Source organism: Gadus macrocephalus, chromosome 5, assembly GCF_031168955.1.
Source record: "Gadus macrocephalus chromosome 5, ASM3116895v1".
NCBI classification, from domain to species: domain Eukaryota; kingdom Metazoa; phylum Chordata; class Actinopteri; order Gadiformes; family Gadidae; genus Gadus; species Gadus macrocephalus.
This window is the reverse complement of record NC_082386.1, coordinates 2,631,402-2,650,270: the sequence shown is the minus strand read 5'-3', so window position 1 is coordinate 2,650,270 and position 18,869 is coordinate 2,631,402. Positions and strand designations below refer to the sequence as shown.

Here is an 18,869-nt window from a genome sequence, read left to right as displayed (position 1 = left end):
AAAAAAAACTTGGAAACAATCACCAGCTGCCGAAAGCACTGCGATGCGCTATACATAACGTTATAAAATATAATAAATAAATAAATGATTTACTACAGTAGCCCAGGCTGTGACACATAACAGTTTCACAGGGTCTTTTAGACGAGTGAGCTAACGTTTGTACTTACAGAAAGGTAGCTATAGAGTTGCCGTATAGTAGGTGGGTATCATGTGTCACATTATTGCTAAAATGATTCGTGTTAATTTATAACAACGTTTAATTCATTTGCCGATGCGCTATACATAACGTTATAAAATATAATAAATACAAAAAGGATTTACTACAGTAGCCCCCGTGACACATAACAGTTTCACAGGGGCTTTTAGACGAGTGAGCTAACGTTTGTACTTACAGAAAGGTAGTTATAGAGTTGCCGTGTAGTAGGTGGGTATCATGTGTCACATTATTCGTGTTGATTTATAACAACGTTTAATTCATTTGCGTTCGTGATTTTCACACAAGCCCTCTGACAAAGTCCCAGCGAGCCAAGTCCCAGCCAACAAGTCCCAGCCAATCAGGGATCAGTTCCCTCATGAATATTCACGAGGTTCCCGCTACCACCCTGCAAAAAAAAAAATCGCGGCCTGCGTTGGCTGTATCAGGTGCGAAGAACACTTCCGTATACACGTAAGACGTCACAGTGACGACATCTCCAACTCCGCGTGTTGGCCCCGCCTACGCAAGAAATCGCAGAGGACTCGCTTGACGACTCTTCAGCTCCATCAAAAGAAGAAAATAAACAGAAGCTGTGATGTTAGTTTCATGACTCGTGTGTCAGCGTGGGTTCATGGGAGTGTGTCTCCACAACTATTGCCGGTGAAACTCCATCTGACGTGCCTCAGCAGAAAACGTGTTCACGGACGAGGTAATGCAATTTCATGGAAAATAGATAGCCGCAAATAATGTCAGTCAAAGTAGTGTTAAGATGCTAGTTTAGATGAGCTGGAGAATTACATCATGAGCTAGGTTAGCCTAGCCCTGTTATCCGCGGTCAAAACAATCACACTAACTAACATTTCAGCGTGTTGAACGTTGTTATAACTTTAAATCGTAGACCATGTATGTAGTAGGCTTAATCAATACCAAAATGTCTCATCACTAATTAGACATTTAAGGTATGTAGCCTTCTATATTAGTATCACTGGGTTGGAAAGCTAAGTTTCAAATGATGCGGCTGTCCATCTTGAATTGACTCATATAACCAACCTGGTATCAGGCGATTTATTTGCTCAACCTCACGAAACTGAATCTATTTAAGTCGTGCTACACACGACGAAATGTAAACCAAATGCATTTTGAATGGGACCGTACGTAATTTCCTGGTCTCTATCACTTATAGCGTTCCCGTTTGTCTTTGTGGGCATCGCTACAGACGATGTGGGGAAGAACATGGAAGCCATTAGGGCAGCAGCAGTCTCGTTAGTGCTAGGATATTCATTGTTATTGTCTCCGAACGGATACTGAACTGCCACAATATTATTTTGCTAATTTATTTATTATCATTTTCATGCACCTTTCAGGCTTTATTTCACTGTTTATATGCAAATTGTTATATTGTATTAATAGTTGAAAGCATTGCCCTATATTTTAATTCACCACAAGTGCATTTTTTCAAACTGGATGAAAAACAGTGCAGTGCAATGATTTATTCAGCATAAAATAAAAACGCTCGCCCAAGTCTGATCTGAACACAGCTGTGCGTTCACACCAAACACGACATTTGTCGCTGTGGAAGTTTTGTGAGGCGAATTTGTCGAGCCACAACTTTGGGAATGAAGCCGGTGCTTCATGCCATTTCATTCTCAACCACGGCCGAGATAACCACCATTGCATGTCTTTACCTTTTGTGGAAGAGGGAGAGACGTCGGAGGACCCGATGCAGTCTATTCATAATATTGTAATGACTACAGAAGAGGCACTGGATGAAGTATTGATTAGACAGAGATTTATAACATAGGCCTACATAATAAACCATTGGAACACACAAGACTGGAAACCATAGCAACGCCGGTAAACAAACCCCGAAAAACCCATGAGCTCCCCGCGCAACGGCCATCCGGAGGCGCACAGAGCTTTTGGCCGTGATATTATGCATGCATTATGCGCGGTATCATTCGATTATATTTGCCCTGAACTTTAAATAGAGGTGTCAAGTGTCCAAATTGTAAGATATCTCTACCTTTATTTGTTTCTCATAGTAAGACAGCGCTACCAACTGATAACGACCAACTGATAATTATTTCAGGTGGAAATGTTATCTTTCACTTATGCTGTGTTCCATGGCTTTATTGACTTTAACCAAGTATTATCCACATTGAATATTTCACTTGCACAACAATCTTTCTTTTTGCACCAAGATGACATTATCGCCTTTGCAGTTGTGGAGACATACTCTATTTACTTTGGGTAGGTTCTTTTCTGAAAAAAGCTTTTCCCCTGATATCGAAAATGGTATAGAATATCGATATTTTTCCAGGTATAGTATCAAAGTTAGAAAATCCAGTATCCTGACTGACAACACTACTAGAAACGCGATTGTGATTATTCAGTCAGACCTACAAGAAACGTGAAAGAAAAGACATATCTTTGCTACTACCATGGACATTTAGTTATGTACATTTGCATAAAATCATGCAGGTCTACATATAGCTTTGATAGGTTGCAATGGTGGACTTAAATCACTTAAATCACGAATGGCACGATGTAACCATTCGATAAATAAGTAAACAAAGTTTGTTATTTTTTAAGCACATGTGTGGAAACTAACATTCAGCTTCAGTCTGAGCTAGGATGAGTTTTTTGAGTCCCCCAAAACCAGGCCGGGTGCCTGGCAAAAAGAGTCCCATTCACGATTCTGACTTTAATTTGGGCAAGTGAACATCACATTCGGGCAAGTTGAACATGACCTGTACTTGCCTGATGGGTAATGAATGATGCTTTTGAAACCTAAGTGTCAACCCCTGTACATCTTGACTCCCTATCTGCCAATCTAATATGTGTATCTATCATCTCTCTTATCCATCTAACTATCTATCTAATCTAGGGCCCGACCGATATTGATTTTTGAGTGCCGATGCCGATGCCGATTATTTTCAGAGAAAAATTACGATTACGATTTAATCGGCCGATTAAAAAAAACAAAAAAAAAAACATATAAAACGTAGTTTTTGATACCTTAAATATACTTTAAACACTTTTGACGAATATGTGAATTGAATGCAGAACCTTTGAGTGTTTTAGAATACATTTACAGTCAAAAATGAGTGTAATGTAAAATAAATAACTAACTCCCAATGTGCTGCGCTCGTGAGCAGTGACTAACACGTGCGTGCTGAGCAGTATGGTCTCACCGTTAGAGTCTACAGTATAACAAATTAACATGGCCTGGGACCTAAAGAAAAACAGGCACAACATGCTCAAACAACGCGTCTTGTGTACATTGGTGAGGTGAGCGCGCAGCTGCCTGAGCGAGCGTGCTTTCATGTTGTACGGTAAAATTCAATCTCCTCTTTTTTACTCCAGCTAAAGTTGTTAGTTAGCAAGGCGAGTAGGAGCGCAATCTGCAGGATACTAATCGCAATAACATTTATAAAAAAAAATAAAAAAAAATCTGTTGTAATCTGCGTCTTTTTGGCCGATGCCGATTATTTTCAAAAAGGCTATAATCGGCCGATTAAATCGGCAGGCCGATAAATCGGTCGGGCCCTAATCTAATCTGTCTGTCTGTGTCCTTTTTAAAGGTGAGACATTTCTTTTGACATGTCACGGGGAAGTACACAGAAGATATGCCCCTTCTGCAAGGGCATTCTTCCATGTGCCAAAAAAATTTGCAGCCACTGCAATATGGTCCAGCCCATCAAGCAACGCCTCCAAAAGGCTTTGAGTAGATTTGAGGAAAAGCGGGAAAAGTGGGTGTCTTCCCGCAAAAAAAACCACAACCTAGCTCAAATAAAGGAGGAAGCGGTCCTAATGGTATGTAGACAATTCAGACTAATTCTGTTCTACAGTTAACTGTCAGAATAACTATGCTTTGAATAGTTGCAGGCTATTTTTATTGATTACTACAGGCATACATCCTGTGTTGTCATTACAGCTTGAGAAACTTCAAGCAGCTGGCTACAAACCCGTCCTCCTTCTGGGAACACCTTGCAAGAAGTCCCACACGGTACAAGTTTTCTTACCTCGCTGCACCTTGGCCCCTTACACGGAGGAGTCCCTTAAACAAATGCGCTCTATTCATGAGTCTGTGTGTCAAGGTACGATTTTTTTCTTCTATACTTTTAAATTCCACGAACGCATGATCAGCTTTGTTTACCAAAATACTAATTAGGTGAGTGCTGCATGCAGCGCTCAACTATTGTTCTTCATAATTTTTATTATTTCTTTCTTTCTTTATTATTCTCTGGGACCTATCTCTTTCCTAAATTGTTCACCTAGACTCCATTCAAATTTTAAGATGTTCAAAAAAGCTTGGAATTGCACCCCTCCTTTTTAGATTTCTTAAATATTTGATACTTTTTAAGATATTCTACTTTTAAAATACAATTTTTTTTAACATGGGGGTCAATGGGTGGACGGCGGAGCGCGTAACTAAATCAATTTTCAACCGTTTGTTCAAACCATTTAACAAATCTACACACTTCAATAATATCTAAACGGAATTTAGATTTCATTTAAACTTTATTCAGAATCAAAGTTTTAGTTTCATACCGGCTTCATTTTCAGTTGGATTCGTTCTCATTGATTTATGTTGACACTGGAGCGTGAGAACGTTCAGCAGTGTTGCCAGATTGGGCAGTTTTTCCCGCCAGATTTGGCTACTTTTAGAGGACGTTCAGGCAGTGTAAAAAAAGAAAAAACGGCACAAAAAGTAATTGGATGTCCTCTACTCTCTCTTGAGGATGTCTACAATAGACACTGCCTCAGGAGAGCTCATAGCATCCTGAGAGACTCATCCCACCCAGGCCATAACCTGTTTGAACTGTTGCCCTCTGGGAGGCGCTACAGGGCAATCAGATCAATAACAAACAGGCTAAAAAACAGTTTCTACCCCAGAGCTGTTATTTCTCTAAATAATGCAGAATTATAAATTATTGCATTATCATACCAATCTGACCTCTAAATTTGGCTGACATTTTAAAATGTATATATTTGTTTTTGAGTTCTTTAACATTCTATATATATTCTATAAATATTTATTTTTTAAAAAGCACTTATTTTGAGAGCCTCTACCCCAATTTCGTTGCACTTTGTGCAATGATAATAAAGAGGTTCTGATTCTGTTTTTTTTCTGTTTTTCATGCTCTTTTGGATTACTTTTAAAGGTCCCATGGCATGGTACTTGATGGATGCTTTAATATAGATATTAGTGGGCCGCAAACACAGTATTTGAAGAATTACAGCCACTACGAGCCACTTTCAGTCGCACATTGAGCTTTCCCCAAACTCGCCGTTTCGGTGTCTGTAGCTTTAATGCAAATGAGGAGGAGGAGGAGAGGCGGGTCAAGGAGGGTGGGGGTGTGGACCCGAGCAGCTTGCTGCCACGGTACCATGCGCTCTGTTTACAGTGGATGTATCGCAGTGGCGAGGCGCACACAGCCTTTGGCCGGGTTCTGTAAATATTCTACAACACTCCGGGTGCTCTGGCGGGAGTCCTGGAGCTCTATATCTAAATAATATCCTATTATACATAGATATCTATATCAAATATATATTATTACGGCCAAAAGCTGTGTGAGCCTCCAGACGATATTATCAGGGTAGCCGCGGGGTCTTAAAAGTCTAAAAAATGTCTTAAATTTCATGTTCCTAAATTAAGGCCTTAAAAAGTCTTAAATTGCGTTACCCAAGTCTTAATTTTTTAAAGATGGTCTTAAATTTCCTACTAGGATTTGTTTTCGTAGTCAACCGGACTGTAACACAAGGGGAAAATAGGGGGCGTTTTGCGTATCGGGGTTTTGCGTAACGTCAGAGAACGTCTCATTTATTGGAGTATGCGCGAACAATACTTTGGGTTTTCGCGCCGGCAATCTCAACAAACATAATCAGTCGAGAGGAGACGCCACATCATGGGGAAGCAGGGCTCTCAAGTCTCCCGCATTCGGCGTGAGACACGCAATTCGACCCATGCACACGCTCACACGACACACACACAGAGAAATTACCAGGATAGCGCCCACCAACTTGCGCCACGATTTAACAGTGGAACAGGTAGGAATCAAATGGGTTCCCCTTACGAAGGGTGACCAGACGTCCTCTTTTGCCCAGACATGCCCTCTTTTTGAGACACTTATAAAAATAAATGTGTCCGGGCGGAATTTCAAAATCGTCCGGGATTTTATTAAAGCCTCATACATGTTCACATTGAATTTGCGTTGCGTTCCTCTGGGTCGGTCACAAACTACTTAAGCTACGCCCTCCCCCCCTCAGTTCTGTTCGCTTTGCATTGCTGGAAGTGAGTAGGGGGAGTGGTTAAGTAGAGCCTTCAGATTGGACGGTTTGACTTTAGAGTTACCGTCATGTTTTGTATATATTTTTTTGTTGCCATTATTGTTTTATAGGGACAAACATTAACAAATTTCTCCTACAGGGGATTGATAAAGTTCTATCTATTGAACAGAAAGAAACACTTGGTCATACTTTACACACTTTACCTCAGCATTGGCCTACTGAATGCCACAGATATATTTTAAGCATTGGACTGAATGCCACATAAATATATAATTATGTTTTTGCACGTTTGCAACGTTTAAAAGTTCAGGGAAAAGTATAGCCTCTACTGGTGTTGCTTAGGCCAATATCCTTTTGAGGCAGTGTTGTTTCCGAATATTAGTGTTAAGGGCCAATAATGCTTACTATCATACATTAGTCACCATGTCTGTGGACGGGTTAGGGTTAGGGTTAGGGTTCGGGCTGGCTCCATACATTACGAAGGAGTTAGTAAAAGAAGTCAACGAGGCAAGTGGTGGATTCATTGAAATGGTTGAGGAAATTTGAATGCTGAGAAACTACAGCAATTTGAAAAGAGTTTGTTTGTTTATATTGTGTGTTGAAAGTTTGATATTTAAACCAAAAATACAGCTACACTTTCACACTAGGGATGGGCGATATGGCCTAAATCCATATTGCGATATACATTGCAACCTATTGCGATAACGATATATATCACGATATATAAATCATAATAGAACCATTTCAGAACAGGTTACATAGACTAAGGAACTGCTAAATGTATAAAACAAAAGAAAGAAACATAGTATGTCGTTTTGAGAACATTTATTGTGCAAAACTGTAATCATACAACATAATGTTGTAGCTGCAGAGACTTTAACAAAGAAAAAAATCGTCTGTGTAATGACGTATACTTCACTAATTAAATTAAAACTGGTGGTGTCTTGTTAATAAAGAAACTGATACTGTAAATTAGGGAAATACGTCCAGTATTAGGCATGGCTATTTTAAATGCACAGATACTTGATATTAAAACATAAAAGTGCAAAGTGAACGCATACAATTTTAAAATGAACATGAAATGAGCGCAATCACCACCTCCTCCGTTTCGCTTTCAGCCATATTTGCTTAGATGACAATGATGCGTTGAAGCCGGTTGCAGCTCATGGCTCTTTAAATTTCGCGGGCCGCGGATGATGCGTTGCAGCCGGTTGCAGCTCGTGGGTCGTGGCTCTTTAAATTTTGCGGGTCTCGGATGATGCGTTGCAGCCGGTTGCAGCTCGTGGCTCTTTTTAAATTTCGCGGACGATGCGTTGCAGACGGTTGCAGCTCGAAGCTCTATCCATGACCCGCTCTTTATATTTCGCGGGTCATGATAGATCGCGTCAAACATGCATTATCGCGATAGAGCAATATAACTAAAATCTCTATCGTAGGCCATTTTTTATCGTTTATATCGTATATCGTATATATCGCGCATTCCTATTTCACACCATCACTTTGTGTATTGTTTTTTTAATCTTTTATTATCATTTCTGGGTACATGGTCTTAAGAGACATCAGGCCTCTAGACTTTGAGTTAGGCCCTCAGTTTGGCTCTTTGATTGGTGAGTGCACACTTATCCTTTGGCACATTCATTAATGCATTGACATGAATGTTTCATATGTTCCAAAAAAACATGAATAACATATGCACGACCGCGTTTTACTACTGCTTAATGGGTGCGATGTAGGTCTTAATTTTCATTGAAGTGGTCTTAAAAAAGTCTAAAAAAAGTCTTAAAGGTCCCATGACATGAAAATCTCACTTTGTGAGGTTTTCTAACAAATATGAGTTCCCCTAGCCTGCCTATGGTCCCCCAGTGGCTAAAACTTGCGTTTGGTGTAAAACTAGCACTAGCTGTTCTGCACGCCTTTGAAAAAACGGAGGCTCAAGCGCGCTGATTTGGAATGTCTGTTCTCATGACGTCATCAGGAATCTCAGCTCCTCCCCTTACTCTGCCTGGCCCGCCCAGAGACGTTGACCCGCCAATGAGACTCGACCGTGCGAGCGCCACATGTGTGTGTGTGTGTGTGTGTTAGGGCTGTCAACGAATATTCGAAGTTCGAATATTCGTTCGAAATGTATCCAAAAACGCGAATTCAAACGTGAAAATTAATATTCGAATGTGAAAAAACACTCCCGCGGTACAAGCGCCTCTATCTGCTTTGTGAATGAGCCTCTGTCTGTTCGTGATGTCCCTCATAATATTCGAATGTGAAAAAACACTCCCGCGGTACAAGTGTAACAGACTAGTATTGTGAAGAGCGAATGTATTTTATCCCCTCGGGGTTTCCGTACTTGGATATAGGTATTCCAGCTCTCACGCTGTGACTGGGTGACTTCTGATATGTACTAAGTAAACGAGACTATTTTCCCTTCCACGCTTGTGTCATTCTTGTCATATAAATATCTAAGTGCCAACGCTCGGTTACACAAGCGCCTAACTGCTTTGTGAATGAGCCTCTGTCTGTTCGCGATGTCCCTCGTTTTAAAGTAAGGAAATGCCCAGCAGGAAGCCGCCGCCCACCAGCACTCTCAACGAGACGTATATATATATATATATATATATCCCACTAATTTGAACCATGGTTTTGTCGCATTATTGACATATTGACGGCAACTGCGTAAAATAGGCAACCAGATATTCGAATAGTTCGAATTCGTGATTTGCTTTCCAAACGAACATTCGAATGTCATTTTTGAGCAATTTTGACAGCCCTAGTGTGTGTGTGTGTGTGTGTGTGTGTGAATACACACACTGTAACACAAGTGTTTCTTGTCGGTTCTTTGATGTGTCTTGTATTTCCACAACGAGACTGTCGTGGGGGTTATCTGAGCCATGGTTGAGAAGGAATTGGGGGAAAGGAACTTTGGTTTGACTCGATGAAGTAGCCTACATGAACTGCGACATGCCGCCGGTTGCCGCGAGGCACCATCGCCCGGCAGCGGGCAGCCAGCAGCAGGCAGCGCGCGGTTCAGTCGACTTCAGGTTGATGTGAAAGTGGAAGAACCAGAGACGTCGCAGAACCCGACAAAGTCGTTTGTGATTCATAATATCGTCTGGACTGGCGCACACAATCTGTTATATGATATAGATATCTATGTATTATATGATATTATTTAGATATAGAGCTCCAGGACTGTAACGCAAGTGGTGTACACTTCCTTGTTATTTGGATAACCGTTCTGCTGTTGGTGTGATGGCGCATAACACGTCGGACTCTCGTCTCTGGTATTTCTACAACGAGACTCGTATTGGGGGTCATCTCAGCCAAGGTTGAGAATGAATTGGGGGGAAGGAACTTTGGCTTTGACTCCCTCAAGAACATGAACCACGACAAGGAGGAGAAAGGGATCTTTGCCGGGCAGCGACACTTGCGTTACAGTCCTGGAGCTCTATATCTAAATAATATCATATAATACATAGATATCTATATCATATAACATATTGTGTGCGCCTCCAGACGATATTATGAATCACAAACGACTTTGTCGGGTTCTGCGACGTCTCTGGTTCTTCCACTTTCACATCAACCTGAAGTCGACTGAACCGCGCGCTGCCTGCTGCCGGCTGCCCGCTGCCGGGCGATGGTGCCTCGCGGCAACCGGCGGCATGTCGCAGTTCATGTACTTCAGTGAGTCAAACCAAAGTTCCTTTCCCCCAATTCCTTCTCAACCATGGCTCAGATAACTCCCACGACAGTCTCGTTGTGGAAATACAAGACACGTCAAAGAACCGACAAGAAACACTTGCGTTACAGTGTGTGTATTCACATTGATGTGGACGTTGAAGAACCAGGAACGTCGGAGAACCCAACGCGGTCGTTTGAGATTCATAATATCGGCTCACACAGCTTTGATAATATCGGCTCACGCGCCGTGATAATATATATTATATGATATAGATATCTGTGTAGGCTATATGATAATATTTAGATATAGAGCTCCAGGACTCCCGTGTGTTCTAGAATATTTACAGAACACGGCTAAAGGCTGTGTGCGCCTCGCCATTGCGATACGTCCACTGTAAACAGAGCGCAGGGTACCGTGGCTGCAAGCTGCTCAGGGCCACACCCCCACCCTCCTCCTTGACACGCCCACCGAAACAGCGCATTTGGGGGAAGCTCAATGTGCGACTGGCTCGGAGTGGCTGTAACTCTGCACCACGGCTGAATTTCGGGAACGTCTTTGAATACTGTGTTAGTTGCCCACTAATACCTATATTAAAGAATACATAAAATAGCATGTCATGGGACCTTTAAATTTGGGTTGATCAAACCTGGGGAAACCCTGATTATGAATCTCAAACGACTGCGTCGGGTTCTCCGACGTCTCTGGTTCTTCCAAGTCCACATCAATCTGAAGTAGACTGAAACACGACATGGAGGAGAAAGGGATTGTTGTCTCCCGCTGGTGCCTCGCTGCCGTGGGACCACCGCCTCCTGCAGCGGGCAGCGCCCTCGGCAGCGGGAAGCGGGTCTCAAGCGGGAGACATTCGCGAGCAACAATCCCTTTCTCCTCCATGTCGAGGTTCATGTACTTCAGGGAGTCAAAGCAAAAGTTCCTTTCCCCCAATTCCTTCTCAACCATGGCTGAGATAACCCCCACTACGAGTCTTGTTGTGGAAATACCAGAGACGAGAGTCCGACGTGTTATGCGCCATAACACCAACAGCAGAACGGTTATCCAAATAACAAAGAAGTGTACAACACTTGCGTTACAGTGTGTGTACACACAGACACAGACACACCCCAACCATTTACATTTTCTTAAATGGTGTGCATATTTACATTGTTTACTCCATTTAGACTTTTAAACTTTTGTTCAAATCCCTTCACTTGATTTAAGCCGTTTAACGTTTCTTTGTCTTAATCTATTTGGCTTTATAAAAAAATATTTTCAACCTCCCTTTGCACTACAGCACTCACCGCATTTTCTGCAGGAAATGCATTTTCTAGTTGCATCTTGCTATTTGTCTACAATTCATGTTCCTTATGGCTATTGTTACCATTTGCAATTCAATTACCTTTGGCATTTAGTGAGCAACAACTTTCAAACTTGCACAGGCTGGACGCCTTATACCACTGGGACTGAAGAGGTTTTTACTCTCAGTCTTACGCCCTGGAACCCCAGCCCTGTGGTCATAGAGGAGCCAGAAGAGGACAGGGGAACCTCACAGGTGAAGACATACAGGAATATCTGTGACAAATAAAGAGCCTAGTCCTCCGGTGTTATATACTGCTTTATAACACATATATTTTTTTATTACAAGTTATAATTGAACACCTTCAATGAAAGTGGATTTGTATCTTTCGTATCTCCGCAAATAGTCTGGTAACTTATCAACCCCATCGTACTCGGTTGCTAAGTGACGTCAACGTCTTAGGCAGACTATTTCTCTGCTGATCAACACTACGAATGCTGGTAACAAATAAATTGTAAAAAGACACACCGTGTGAAGTTATTTTTTCGTTTTGGCAAGTAGCCGGTAATAAGCGGGATAATGTATAGAACGTCGCCGGTCATTATCGAAAATAAGCCCCTTCAGGGGTTATTTTCCCGAAAATGACTGGCGTTCTATGCTTTATCCCTTACATATATTACACTACAAATGAAAATATACTAAATCAGCTGCATAAGTGCTAACCTCTTTTCATGTTAGTTTATAGTTGTGTATATATTGGTCATTATTTCAGAATTTTTTGAACTGTATTTAAACTTGAACTGTTTGAGTGAGTATTATCTTTTGTCATCTTAGATGGAGATGGACATAGAAGAGGTTGAAGAGAGGGCCGTCCCGGTTGAGGAGGGGGCCGTAGAGGAGGGGGCTGTTGTGGAGGGGGCTCTGGAGGTGCAGGAGGAGGCCGGGCAGGTGGAGGAGGGGGCTGTGCGGGTGGAGGAGGGGGCTAGGCAGCTGGAGGAGGGGGCTGTGGAGTTGAAGGAGGAGGCCGGGCAGGTGGAGGAGGGGGCTGTGCAGGTGAAGGAGGAGGAGGCTGTGGAGGTGAAGGAGGAGGAGGCTGTGGAGGTGAAGGAGGAGGAGGCTGTGGAGGTGAAGGAGGAGGAGGCCGGGCAGGTGGAGGAGGAGGAGGCTGTGGAGGTGAAGGAGGAGGCCGGGCAGGTGGAGGAGGAGGCCGGGCAGGTGGAGGAGGAGGCCGGGCAGGTGGAGGAGGAGGCCGGGCAGGTGGAGGAGGAGGCTGGGCAGGTGGAGGAGGTGGCTGTGGAGGTGAAGGAGGAGGCCTGGCGGGTGGAGGAGGCGGCTGTGCGGGTGGAGGAGGAAGCCCACCCTGACATGGAAGGACCAGGTAAAGATGTTTCAATCATAGGTTTCATGAGAAGGTACTACGTGTCATACAAATAAAACATTGCCTGAATCAGTTCATGTTAAATTTTCCTATCCTACAGCTGTCTCTACTGTGCAGAAGAAGAGGAAGAGACAAGGTATGTACATAATGTGTGTACAAATCGAATTGCTAGTTGACTATTCTCTGTCACCATAGCCTGATTCTCTTATTTACAATCTGACGGTAGTTTTGAATTTAATTTGGAAAAAGGACTGTAATAAGAATGTTTGTTATGAGTCTAGCTTTGAATACCTGAACATGTCTTAAAGTTTCTCAATGAGAATAAAATAATCTGATTTCCTACAGAGCTTCACAGCCAGAAGAAGGCACCCCGCAAGAGAACTTTACCCAAGAGTAAGACAAAATAGTTTGGTAATGATCAGAGCACTGATAAACAAATTAATTATAACGGTAGTAATAATAACTGTTTATGTTTGCAATTTTGCCGGTGGATAAGCATACATTGGTTTTGTTGTGAAAAATACGTTTTTTTTATATTTACAGATTGCTCCTATCATATTGGTCGTGATGCTTTCGAAATAAGGGGCTACGGAAAGGAGAGAATCAGAAAGGTTTGACAGACCCAGCAAAAACACATGCGGGATTAACTGTAGAAAATACAATCTTGCTGATTGGCAATGTAAAGCATGCACATTAATTGCATACTGACTATCAATCTCATAAGCCACTGAATTTATTATCTTACTACTGAAATGATGGCCCCTTTCCTTTTATAGGGCAAAACAGAGGTCCTGGTTGAGTGGCAGCCTTGCCCAGTTTGGTATGTATTTAATTTGGTTTCTTTGGGTCTGTTTTTCAAACCACTTCATTTATTTTTCAGAGTATTCTATATTATACTATTATATTGCGCCATCTTGGAATATTCAAGTTCAAAACCACACACTATTGTAACGTTTACCAGTATTTCTTCAGCTAAAGAGACTTACCAACCAGATTTCCAAGTGGATTCATCATTCCCTTTCCTGTTGCAATTACATCTTGAATTATTAGAACATTAATTAGAGGTTTGGTATTGCTCTAGAACAGAAATGTGAAAAGATTGGGCTTCAGTTGTGATTACCTACCTCATAGATGTAAATCAATATAAAGTAGGGATATATGGTATTTTTAATAAGTGAAGTTGCACCAATAATCACAAAACTGTTCAATGTTTTTTTTCATCCCTTTTCAGTGGGAAGGAGTGGGCCAAGGCCTGGCAGCCAAAATAAAATTCAAATTAAAATATTTCTTTGAGTTTGGACTTTTGACTGTCTTTTCAGTCCAACCCGGTATCACGTGATATCGTGCTCACGAACGTTGTCTTAATGCCTTCTTTAAGCAAATGAGGGGAAAATCCAACCTTTTAGGCCACCAATTTTCTGTGAATGAATAATGTATCGTTAATAAACAAATGTTCTTCATTCAAATACAGGGTGCATAAGTAAAGCAACCCCTATGTTAAATTCTCATAGAGGCAGGCAGATTTTTATTTTTAAAGGCCAGTTATTTCATGCTTCCCGGAAACAATTCATCCTGATAAAGTCACAAAGGCCTTTGGAATTAAAATAGCCCCACATCATCACATACCATTTTCCATACCTTGAGATTGGCCTGGTTATTTTCAGTTAGCCTAGTAGCTGCTAGTTAGCCTAATGATTTCTCAATGCAAATCAAACCATCTATTATGCTAAATGAAAAAAATGCATGCCAATCTCTAGGTATGGTGAAGGGTATGTGATGATGTGGGGCTATTTTAATTTAATTTTAATTTAATCAATTAAAAAGAGAAAGATGCGGAAACGTTCTTCTACAGGACCAGCTCTTCACTCTCGCAAGGATCCTGGAGGGGGCCTGGGAGTATGCCCATCCGGTCTACATGAATTTGTGGATCTGGAGAAGGCGTATGACCGGGTCCTCCGGGAGAAACTGGGAGGTGCTGCGGGAGTATGGGGTAAGGGGGTCTCTCCTTAGGGCCATCCAATCTCTGTACTCCCAAAGCGAGAGCTGTGTTCGCGTCCTCGGCAGCCAGTCAGTTTCGTTCTCAGTGGGTGCTGGTCTCCGCCAGCGCTGCGCCTTGTCACCAATCCTGTTTGTGATATACATGGACAGGATATCGAGGCGTAATCGTGGTGGGGAGGGGTTGCAGTTCGGTGGCCTGAGGATCTCGTCACTGCTTTTTGCAGATGATGTGGTCCTCATTGGATCATCGGCCTGTGACCTTCAGCACTCACTGGATCGGCTGGCGGCCGAGTGTGAAGCGGCTGGGATGAGGATCAGCACCGCTAAATCTGAGGCCATGACTCTTAGCAGGAAACCGGTGGATTGCATACTCCGGGTAGGAAATGAGTACTTAGCCCAAGTGAAGGAGTTCAAGTACCTCTGGGTCTTGTTCGCGAGTGAGGGTACGATCGAGCGTGAGATTGGCCGGAGCAGCGGGGGCGGTATTGTGTTTGCTTTACCGCACCGTTGTTACGAAAAGAGATCTGAGCCGCAAGGCAAAGCTCTCGATCTACCGGTCGATCTTCGTTCCTATCCTCACCTATGGTCATGAGGGTTGGGTGATGACCGAAAGGACGAGATCGCGGGTACAAGCGGCCGAGATGAGTTTTCTCAGAAGGGTGGCTGGCATCTCCCTTAGGGATAGGGTGAGAAGCTCAGTCATCCGTGAGGAACTCGGATTAGAGCCGCTGCTCCTTTACTTAGAAAGGAGTCAGCTGAGGTGGTTCGGGCATCTGGTAAGGATGCCCGCTGGGCGCCTCCCTTGGGAGGTGTTTCAGGCACGTCCAGTGGGGAGGAGACCTCGGGGAAAACCCAGGACTAGGTGGAGAGATTATATCTCAACAATGGCCTGGGAACGCCTCGGGATCCCCCTGTCAGAGCTGGTCAATGTGTCCCGGGAAAGGGAAGTCTGGGGCCCCCTGCTTGAGCTGCTCCCCCCCCCTGCGACCCGACCCTGGATAAGCGGACGAAGATGAGATGATGAGATGAGATGAGAAGATGCGGAAATTGGTTTTGCAGATATCAACAGTTTGAGAACAAAAAGGTATTTTTAACATACAGGCTGTTAACCCTATTCTAGTAATTCCCCCCAAATGCAATTATAAACACTTATAATGCATAAAAGGGGATATTTAAGGCAAGCAACTGTGGTATTTATGAGTAGCGTTGACGTAGCTTACTATAAATAATGAAACTGAGCTTCGCATGATGTTGCTTTATTGCTGGAGAGTTCTCCAGCCCCGGAAGTGACGTCCGGGGCGCGACCAGGCCCCCAGGATAGGGGCTTACTTCCGCAATCCACCAGTGCTCAGAGGCCAAGCCTGGTATTGCAGCTGTTTAAGCTGGCAGTGGACGGGGGTCCGTCATTTCATGTGGCCCAGAAGTAGATATCGCCGTCCACTCCAATACAAGTGGGGAACAGGATTGTGTCTCCGCAAAAAATTTCTGGATATCAATCAAAGGCTCATAATTATAATTCTACCCTGTTCTAAAAAAATGTAAGTTTTTTCTTTTCAAAACGCCTCCTCAAGCGTTTTATTAGCAGTCTATGTTGGGTGGGCAGCTGAAAGGAGCCGTACTGAAACAAACGGCTCCTTGCTATGGACCTATTTTGAAGTGCACGGCTCCATTAACTTCCGAATTAAATTAAATTCCGAATTAACTTCCAAAGTCTGAGATTTGTCCTTTTACTTAACATGAATGGCGTTGAACACGGATATATAACACACATATCATTGAAATAGCTGTAACAGGCACGGACGTATTGATTACCTGAATGATTATGGGAGACCTACGTAATTTTCATAATATTGTTAATTGTCTAATATTAACATTTGTTGTCATGGTGATGGCGCCTCGTATGGCTGCTTCGGTGTGTTGATGCACACTTCTGTGTTTGTTTTTAGTCTTTAATAGTGTATAATTTAGTTTATTGCGAATCAAACCGGATTATTTTGTTTTATTGTCTTATTGTCACAAACTGTTAGTTTTAATTCTGTTTATTACGGATCAACTCGGACTTTTTTAGGTTTTTCCATTTTTGTTATTGTGTTGCTATGGCGATGTCACGGATAATTTTTACGAGAGATGAGATCCTTAACATCAGGGACTCAACACCATCGGATTTATGTCCCAACTTTCTCGCCTCTCCCGTGGACTTACAAGACCTACTTATCCAAGGCCCTGGTCTCACAGTGAGACGGAGAAAGAGAGGAAAGCGCGCAGGAGCCCTGGTGCGATTTAGGAAGAGAGGAATGCGGTCGCCTTTACCGAGTATAATCCTCTCCAACGTCCGCTCACTCTGCAACAAAATTGATGAACTACGTCTTCTCATCAGGACTAATAGGGACTTTTCTCTCTCTTCTGTCATGTGTTTTACGGAATCCTGGCTGACTGAATCTACACCGGACTCTGCAGCACAGCTGACCGGCTTTCAGCTGTTACGTGCAGACCGCGATCCAACTCTTTCTCGCCACTTGAACAGTTTTTTCCCCACGGCAGTTGGGCTCACAAACAAGCCCCCTGCATCACAATGACTCTGGGTTTACGTACTCAAACTAACTTGCCCTTCTATGCCCAATTATTTATTATTATTTATTATTATCTTAAAAAACATTTGTCCTTTGTTCTTGTTTATGCTTTTTTTGTTGTTATGTTATGTCTCATGTCTTATGCACCAACCACACCAAGTCAATTTCCTGTATGTGTGAATATACTTGGCCATTAAAAGAATTCTGATTCTGATTCTGATTCTGATTTCAGTTGCGTTGGTAGGTATTACATTTTCATTTGCTTGTTTAGCTATGTATGACAGGGTTATGGTTAGCTATGTATGACAGTTGACAATGTTGGTGTATTACAATTCATTATTTGGGTAGGCTGCTCCAACTTCGTTGCTGGTCGATATGTAAACATTTACTTTTATATAAATTATTGATTGCATTTTTCGTAAATAGTTAGTTGGAAGGAATCTGTTTCTTAAGCAATAACATTGAACTGAATTTTTTAGGCCTACATACGTTTACTATGTTACTATGGTATTATATGGAGCAATCTTACATATTTATGAAGTTTCCAGATCAATAAAGTTCTATCTCTTTTTATTTGAACTGCCTGTATGTCCTCTTGATTATAGTATTACAGTGTGTACCTTGGTTATCAGCTATCATAGAATGGTGTCAATGTGGTATTGGCATATATATTCCAGAATTTGATAAAGGATATGGATATAGAGTGGGTGACTTTATCAGTATACTCAATCGAGATGGCCACAATAATAACCGCTCTTAGATGGGTTGTAGATACTAAATTGGTGACAATGTGGTATTGGCATATATATTCCAGAATTTGAAAAAGGATATGGATATAGAGTGGGTGACTTTATCAGTATACTCAATCGAGATGGCCACAATAATAACCGCTCTTAGATGGGTTGTAGATACTAAGTTTTATAACAGATAATTCAATACGTGAAGATTTGGTGATAGAGGTAAAGCATCTTCTTTTAAATATTATAAGCCTTGGTTTAGTTATTCAGTTCTGTTGGATTCCAGCCCACCATGGAATATATGGCAATGAAATTGCTGATAAATTAGCTAAAAGATACTAACCTAATTAGAAGAATTTAACCTTAAGTATATATACATATATATATATTTTTGTTAGTTAGTTTTATTTTGTTTATTTTGTTTCGTTAGTTTGGTTTTTTCTTTGAATTTATTTTTATGATTTAAAGTATAATTTGCCAACGTCCTTGTCACAAACTCCTGTGTAGTAGTCCAGTAGGTGGCGGTATATGGGGAAAAACTATGATCCTCCACTAAACTAGAAGAAGAAGAAGATCTCTGCATCCGGTACGTCACGGACTAGGTCACGTGTCTTGGCCACATAACGCGGAAGCAAATCGCTCCTGTATGATGCCCTGCGCCACTGAGCAGTTTCCATAGGAATGAATGGGCGGCCATTTTCGGTCTGTGGTCCATCCTTTAATATGTCC

The 18,869-nt window shown here is 42.2% G+C and overlaps 1 protein-coding gene across 3 annotated transcripts; it reads left to right on the top strand.

Moving 5' to 3' along the window:
• The first annotated feature begins 638 nt into the window (after positions 1–638).
• LOC132457547 (neurofilament medium polypeptide-like) lies at positions 639–14,121 on the top strand. 3 transcript variants are annotated; one of them, XM_060051799.1, is made up of 10 exons: positions 639–905; positions 3,781–4,012; positions 4,134–4,296; positions 11,600–11,712; positions 12,292–12,835; positions 12,936–12,971; positions 13,181–13,228; positions 13,379–13,446; positions 13,612–13,655; positions 14,067–14,121. In XM_060051799.1, exons 2-10 carry the CDS (start codon positions 3,800–3,802, stop codon positions 14,101–14,103), a joined length of 1,266 nt encoding a protein of 421 aa, XP_059907782.1. In that variant the 5' UTR covers positions 639–905; positions 3,781–3,799; the 3' UTR covers positions 14,104–14,121. The 3 variants fall into 3 exon arrangements, with proteins under 3 accessions (XP_059907782.1, XP_059907781.1, XP_059907783.1); XM_060051798.1 differs by having other exon boundaries at positions 11,573–11,712; XM_060051800.1 differs by lacking the exons at positions 3,781–4,012; positions 4,134–4,296.
• Positions 14,122–18,869: the final 4,748 nt, after the last annotated feature.

Bases quoted from the DNA above. Each gene is read 5' to 3' on its own strand.
- LOC132457547 (XM_060051798.1), top strand. From the start codon at position 3,800: ATGTCACGGGGAAGTACACAGAAGATATGCCCCTTCTGCAAGGGCATT. The intron at 4,013-4,133 runs GTATGTAGACAA...TTGTCATTACAG, and splicing joins AGGAGGAAGCGGTCCTAATG to CTTGAGAAACTTCAAGCAGC. The intron at 12,972-13,180 runs GTATGTACATAA...GATTTCCTACAG, and splicing joins GAAGAAGAGGAAGAGACAAG to AGCTTCACAGCCAGAAGAAG.